General features: G+C 39.6%; 1 protein-coding gene across 1 annotated transcript; it reads left to right on the top strand.

The window, feature by feature from the left end:
- The first annotated feature begins 202 nt into the window (after positions 1-202).
- LOC139202053 (cytochrome P450 2F2-like) lies at positions 203-6,594 on the top strand. Its single transcript, XM_070831525.1, has 11 exons — positions 203-402; positions 914-1,076; positions 2,882-3,046; positions 3,226-3,386; positions 4,088-4,156; positions 4,603-4,707; positions 4,829-4,967; positions 5,197-5,282; positions 5,418-5,519; positions 6,096-6,237; positions 6,348-6,594. Exons 1-11 carry the CDS (start codon positions 241-243, stop codon positions 6,539-6,541), a joined length of 1,488 nt encoding a protein of 495 aa, XP_070687626.1. The 5' UTR covers positions 203-240; the 3' UTR covers positions 6,542-6,594.
- Positions 6,595-8,042: the final 1,448 nt, after the last annotated feature.

Below are 8,042 nucleotides of genomic sequence, written 5' to 3'. Positions count from 1 at the left end.
CATGCTCAGTAAGAAATGTTTGGCTTGTGTCCAAAACTTCAGTTGTTTTTTTTCTGTCGGATGTAACTGTGATGACATGGTTGCTGCAGATTCAGGTCAAATCAGTTGCTTGCAAGTTGATGATCTGATGTAGTCACCATAAGCCACATGACTGTGCAAAGGTTGTTTGTGCTTGTGAAGCACATATAATGACAGAGACAGAGGGAGAAGGACAGTGTCAATCAGAATCACGACTTCATCATGTTTGCGTCTGTGGTTCTGCTCTCGGTGGCTGTTTTGCTCATGCTGCTGCTGCTTCAGACCCACAGGGCCAAAAACTTCCCTCCAGGCCCTCGACCTATCCCCATCTTTGGAAACCTGTTGCAGCTCAATCTGGAGAACCCCATTGCAGATCTGGAGAGGGTAAAGTTGAATAACGTCACTAGGAGACCCTACATGCTTATTTCTTTTTATATTGATTTCAATTTCTGGTGCATTATTTAAGATTGAATCATTAAAATTAATGTAAGCAATGTAATGTGAGATTCTATGGGATGGCACAGTTCTGATTATTTTTGCATGTCTTTTAGTGAGATTCATTTAATTTATTTCACACCAGAGGCAGAAAAAGCTGTCTGTCTGTCTGGGGTGCCTTATTCTGTCATCATACACTTGATTATTTAAGAGCATTGAAATCCAGATTTGAATAATGCTTCAATGTGGGGTAGCTTATTTTGTTTTTCTGTTTTTAAATATCTATCAACGTGGTTTATTTTAGTAATATGTGCTTAAAAATAGGGTCACTCATTCTACTGCCGCCATTCCTACTAATCATAACTTGTTAATCATTAATTGGGTCAAGAGTAGCTGGTCATTGCACTTAATATAGGTCAATCACAGTTTCAGTAGTTATAAACTGTGTCTCTGTCCCCAGCTGGCCAAACGCTATGGTAACATCTATAGCATTTTTATTGGTCCCAGGCCCATGGTCGTCATCAGTGGGCTGCAGGCCTTGAAAGAGGCCCTGGTCAACAAAGCAGATGACTTCTCTGGCAGACCCAAAGGAATAATGGTCACTGATGCTGTAATAATGAAAGGTACAGTTTTTGTCTTTTCGTTAACGCAGTGATCATCAACCAGGGAGCACATGCTTGTGCAGGGTCTATTGAGGTTATCAGTAATAAAGTGTTTAAAAGGCATTTAAGAACGTCTGCACAATCTGAAATCTCATATTTCAGCACACTGTAATTACTGTGTGAAACATTGAGTATGACTTACTAGAACATTAAAGAACCTTATTTCCAACATAGTTTTTTAGGTTTTCATTGTTTCCTGGCCATAAGACAAAAGTGGAGAGTCATTTAACTTTGGCTTTGATAACTGATCAATACTTCACTAGAATCTGATTTGATGTGCAGATCTTGCCTATTCTGTAGCAACGTAGAAGTATTATAATTAAACTTTGGAATATTTAGAATCTACACATTACAAGGTTTTATACTGACCCAAATGAGTTTGACAAGTCAGATGAGCCTGCTTGCTTTCAGAATGGAGGTGCTTAAGGTTCACTTCAAGAAAACAAAGTCAAAAGTACATTTTTTAGCAGAATGGTGTGTGTATCGTATTTCTTCATACTTGGAGTGATTTTATTGTTGTGAGTGGGCACACTGAGTTTCCCTACTGCTGTTGACTGGTTACATTTAAATGATGCATCCTATAAGACAATCATATGTTTTAAGAGTAGAATCTACTGTTGTCAAATAAAATATAGAGGGATAAAATGTGTGTTTTTCTCTCTGAAAGCTAGTAGGCTAGGTGCAGGACCTAGGTAAACTTAATTTCCAGTATTCAGTAAACTGGCAATGCAAGAGAAATACCTTTGTTCTAAAAATATAATATTATACCAGTACACGGGCCATTAAAACATAATTTCCAACTAACAACATAAATACTCTCACACTATGTGCTGAGCTTAAAAAATCATTATTTGGCACCATCTGGTGGTAACAGTTGTGGAAGACGTATTCAAATCTTGTACTGGAGTAAGTGCAGGAGTAATGTCAGCAAAATGTGCTTAAAATATCGAAAGTAAAATAAAAAAGATCCCCCCTGTGACTGATATATTATATATGACAATAAAGGATTGTTAGTGCACTAATGTGAAAAGCAGTATTTTACTGTTGGCCAAGGTGAGACAGTTTTAATTATTTCATTGTCTAATTATAACATGAACCACTGGTTACCAAAATAAGGTTCAGGCCCACTAAAAGGGTCACAAGATAAATCTGTTCATTTTTGGACTTGGGCTGAATCTTTGTTTTTAAAGTATAAATATTGGCTCCTTTTTACCTTTTTGTGACTCAAACAGGTCTTCAAATGAGAGAAAGTCCTGATTAGGAACCGTTAACAACTAGATACAACTTTTTTATGAGCGGTCATGAGCCAAAAACAAGTCAGTATGGTTTATTTTATAAGTTGACCATTTGTTTGTATTATATAAAATCTTAAACTGAAAAGAAACTAATAGATCTGTCAAATACATGTAGCATGTAGTAAAATGTAAAACTATGACATGGACACGGAAACATGTCAGGATAAAATAATACTTGAGAAATGTAAAAGTACAACTTAGTACAGTTCAGTGCTCAAGTACCACACTGTGTGCATACTACTGAGCACATTTTCACCAGGATTACTTCTTTTTTCTACACACATCCACGTTAAGCATCAGTATAATTGTACAAGTTGATGATGGGGTGTCAACAGGCGGCTCAAGCTGTTGTTAATAATAACACAGATGTGAAAACACGTCACTGAAACGTCATCCAGTATATTTCTAACCTGTGTTTGGAAGTGAATGCACCTTTCTTTCTAAGTTCTGAGTTGACCTTTTGTCATGCAGCTCATGCTCCCGGAGTGGTTCTGGCAGATTACAGCCCTCACTGGAGAGAGCAGCGACGCTTTGGTCTGATGACCCTCAGAAACTTTGGCATGGGGAAACAATCCATGGAGCAGAGAATTCTGGGAGAGATACATTACGTCGTAAAGCTATTGGAGCAGAGTGTCGGTATGTCCACTCTACAGACAGGACCGGGGGGCGTTTGTTATACGGCCAAACACTGATGTTAACCAGGACATTAGGATCTAGAAATAGATTTTTGGAACTCAGAAGTGAACATCCATTGCATGTGATTTAGACCATATGTTAGTTATGTCCAGAAGTCATTGTTTATGTGGTTTTCCCAGGTAAGACCACGAATCCCCACCTGCTGTTCCATAATGCAGCCTCCAACGTCATCTGCCAAGTTCTGTTTGCCAGGCAGTTCAACTACGAGGATGAGTTCATGAAGTTTTTTGTTGGCCTTTTTCATGAGACTTCCAAATTAATCAACGGGCGCTGGGGTATGGTGAGTAACAAAACCACTTGATGACATTAGCATCACTAAAAATGTAGAATATTTGATTTATTTCAAATAGTTTCTAATGTTGCAATCGCAGAACCTGGGTTATAACTGGGCCAGGTTGTCCTTACAGAAATGCAGGCAGTTGACAACACTGTGCTTTCAGGTGGTTCAGAAAATAACATTCTGGATAGTAAAATGTAAGTGAGACTCACGGCCTGGTTGGTAGGGCTCAATCTTCAGACAACTGGACTGGACAGTGGTTTGGATGGGAATGTTGAGAAACTTGTGTGTGAGTGAAACCCCACATTTGCAAGTATGTCAACACATACGACTGTAGTACGTTGCACACTTTTGCAAAGTAGTCAAAGGAACCAAGTAGCCCATTCACACAATGTCTTCCCTTCCTTAACCAAATTAAATGTTAAGCATGTAATCCAGCTCAGTCAGTGGGAGATAGGTTATAAATACTGAACCATTATGTTCAGATGTCAAATTAGCTTATAGAAAACACGTGTAAGAACAAAAGGAAGTGGATTTGGAGATGGATCTCAGAAATACCATGTAGTACCTTTTTATTATTTCTGTGTAGTTCTATAGTAGTAAGTTAAGTAGTTTATCATCAGCTACAGTAAAACACTACTATCAGAACTACTCAAATAAGTTTCAGGCTTCTTTGTCATTTTTAATTTTTCTCTCCTTTACAGATTTATGATTCTTTTCCTTTAGTGCGCAACCTGCCTCTGCCCTTCCAGAGGGCCTTTAAGTTGTTCAAGGTACGTTTTGTAAAGGGCTCACTTCAAAGAATGTCCACTATTACGTTTTGTTTTGTTAAAGAGATAATGGCTTATGGGTTCAAGCTCATGGGTTTGTAGTTCTGAGAGGCTGCTTTGAGCTAAATGCTAATGTCGGCATGCTAACAAGCGCACAAGGAAAAGTGTAGCGTGCGAGATAAACATATTAGTATGCTAACATTAGCGAATTAGCACTATAGACAGAGAACAGCTGAGGCTGATGGCAATGTCCTTAGTTTTGCAGGATAAGAAAAAAAGAAATTGAGAAATTGAACTTTTGACCTATGATGATGCTAGAAGAAAAGTTTGATGATCACTTAGGTTATTAAAATTCATTCCAGAATCCCTTGAATCTCATTATTTATTTATTTTTTAATTCTCTGATTAAAATTAGATGTTTATTTCACCAACACTTTTCTTCTTGCCAGTCTGCACATGAAAAACGTTTGGAGATGTTGGCTGAGAACAAAAAGACCAGAGTCCCTGGTGAACCTCGGCATTTCATAGACTGCTACCTGGACGAACTAGATAAGGTGTGTGTGTGTGTGTGTGTGTGTGTGTGCGTGCAGCTGGTATGAACAGGCTAGTTTTTGGTGGTGGTGATAGAATGACCAGTATTAACTCGCTCTTTCTCTCTCTTGCCTGCCTGCATAGAGAGGAGGTGACAACTCATCATTTTCTGAAGACCAGCTTTGTGCCTTTCTATTGGATCTTCACTTTGCTGGGACTGACACAACCGCCAACACCACGCTCACTGCCTTCCTGTACCTAATGAACTATCCACTGATACAGGGCAAGTCTACCTATCATCTGTCAGCCACAATTTATTTAGCTTGATGGCTCCCAGTCAGTCTGGCAGTCACTCAGTCCACCTCACTGGAATATCTCAACACCTATTAAATGGGTCAATGAAATTTCATACAGATTCGTGATTCCTAGACGATTTGTCTTACTAACTGTGATTATCCTCTTGCGCCACCATGTCTCACCCTTTCTCTCCCCTTGTCCACACTGTCCCTCAGAGCGCTGTCAGCACGAAATAGACAAAGTTCTGGATGGGAAGGATCAAGCCAGTTATGAAGATAGACACCAGATGCCTTATGTGCAGGTATAAAGATTACTGCATCATATTCATAGTCACACTCTGAATTCTTATTACTTAATTTTGAAATCTCATTGATCTCATGTATCCAGATGTTACAATGGTACAGTGTGACGCTGTGACAGCTGTCTCTGTCTGCAGGCTGTCATTCATGAGATCCAGAGGGTGGCTGACACTGTTCCTCTCAGTGTTTTCCACTGCACCACCAACGACACAGAGTTAATGGGGTACTCCATACCCAAAGTAAGTAGGAATTATAATTTGTGCATCATTATAAAAAAAAATATATAGACATGACATATAGTAAAATCCCTCTGAGCATTTAAAATGCGCTATAGAGGAAGTAGTTAAACTTTTGAGTGAGAGCAACTGATGCTAAAATGTTCATTCTGTGAGGCACTATTCAAAAGCGCAGCACTTAGAATTAAGTTGGGGAGATCTATGTGTATAAAGTGATTCAAAGGGGCTTTTTACAATGAAGCTTTGTAGCCATTAAAACATAACATCTTGGGCCTGAATATATAACTCAATTTAAGTATTATACAGCGTCAATAGAGGGTTGGTACAAGTAGGCACTGAGTATACTGTACATAATACAGTCAAAACTTTTCCAGATTTAAGAAAATTTAGTCACTGCAATACCCTAAATTTAAGGGTCAAATCAAGAGTTCAAGAGGTTCAATGGTTTTTTATAAAAAGTAAAAAAGAATAATGTGTAATGAGCAAAAGGTGGCGATGTGTCTGATTTACATATCCAGTGGAACTTCATATGTCTGGGCTCATAGTCACCTCTCTTCTTCTTTGGTTCTTGTTCTTCAGGGAACCATTATCATTCCAAACCTGTCCTCAGTGCTCCATGAGGAAGGACAGTGGAAATCCCCCCATGAATTCAACCCTGAAAACTTCCTCAACGAGAAGGGGGAGTTTGTGAAGCCATTGGCCTTCATGCCTTTCTCTGCAGGTGAGTGAAAAGATTATCACATTCATAGTCAGACGGAAAGATTGATTAGGGGGTTTGATTAAGGAAATATCATTGGATTGTTGAACATATGTGGGGGTTTGAACCCGCAGGTCCTCGTGTGTGTCTCGGAGAGGGCCTGGCTCGAATGGAGCTCTTCCTCTTCGTGGTGACTCTGCTGAGGAAGTTTAAGTTCATCTGGCCTGAGGATGCAGGACAGCCAGACTACACTCCTGTTTTTGGGACGACCCAGACCCCCAAACCTTATTGGATGAACATCCAACTCAGAAGTACCTTTGTAAGATAGAAGTTATCATACTGTCATTGGTTTACTGAGACACCAAACAATATTCATCTTTTAGACATAAAACCAAATTTATCCCTTTTTAATATTTCTATTTGAACAATCAAACAAGTGACTGTGTGTCATATAAAAGGCTTCTATCGAGTTGTTCAGTTAGTCTTTGGTTTCACAACCCACAATGTTTGGTTCAGTTTAACAGCTCCCTTCGCCTTAGTTTCCATCTGCAGCTAACATGTTAGCCATACCAACTTATGCGTTTAAAGACCTGCTAGCGCAGTGGATAATTGCGCATGCCATCGGCCTGGGGAACCCGGGTTCGACTCCCTTCCAGTCCCGGCTACCAGAAATGGGCAAGTGTTGCGTCTGGAAGGGCATCTGGTGTAAAAAACTAATGCCAAAATCTACAAGCGGATCATCTGCTGTGGCGACCCCGGAAGGGAGCAGCCAGAAAAAAGGACAACAACATTGTTGTATTTAAAGCTTGTCCGCTGCCCCCAAGTGGCCAAAAAAAAAAACAGTGTAAGAAAACAACCATCACAGCAGATTGTTAATAAAATTACTTATCAAAAACATTATTAGTTAAGTAACTAATGTCATCTGAAAAAAATTTGATTATTATTTTGGGAAAGTTGCAGTTAATTTGCATTTTCTGTAAAACAAAATTTAGGGTAGGAAATCTGTGTCTGCCTCCTTCAAGATGACCATCCAGCGTCTGTACCACTTAATCTTGAGGGTCATGGGGGGGGGGGGCTGGAGCCCATCCCAGCTGACATTAGCCGAGAGGTGGGGTTCACCCTGGACTGGTCGCCAGTCAGTCACAGGGCTGACACATAGAGACAGACAACTACTGGCACTCACTCAATTTAGAGCCACCAATTAACCTGCATGTCTTTGGACTGTGGGAGGAAGCTGGAGTACCCAGAGAGAACCCACGCTAGCACAGGGGGGAATCTGCAAACTCCACTCAGAAAAGTTCAAACCGCAACCTGCAGGATTTGAACCTGGAACCTTGCTGTGAGGCAACAGTGCTAAGCACTACACCAATAGCAAACATTAACCCATTAAATAGTTGCATCTATTAAAACTGCATAGGCAAAATTGGGTTCTCTTGAATGGCTATCCCAATACATTGGTGTGTTTAAAACGCACTATTTAAAACAGAAAAAGAAAAGAATGATATGAAGGTATGAGGGAATAATTGATTTACAAAGTCCAGAGAAATTGGGATGATAAAATAAAATACATGTGAAATATGACAAAAAGTACCTCTGGGGTCTGCAGGGACCCCAGCCGGTAGGATGAGGGTTAAAATCACAGTGGACAGAAAAGACTGTCTATAAACTACACTCATATATTCAAAGAAAATTGTGTGTTTGTAATTCTTTTACGTAATGTGTAATTTTATATAAACAACAACTGCAACATCAATTCCTATGTAACTTTGTCACCTGTTCAATAAAGAATGGTTGATAGTGGGTGCCACTGTCAGTAAGGACAGAGTGTT

Source organism: Pempheris klunzingeri, chromosome 5 (assembly GCF_042242105.1).
Source record: "Pempheris klunzingeri isolate RE-2024b chromosome 5, fPemKlu1.hap1, whole genome shotgun sequence".
Lineage (NCBI taxonomy): Eukaryota > Metazoa > Chordata > Actinopteri > Acropomatiformes > Pempheridae > Pempheris > Pempheris klunzingeri.
Note: the sequence above shows the minus strand (reverse complement) of the source record. Positions and strands in the feature narration are given on the sequence as shown.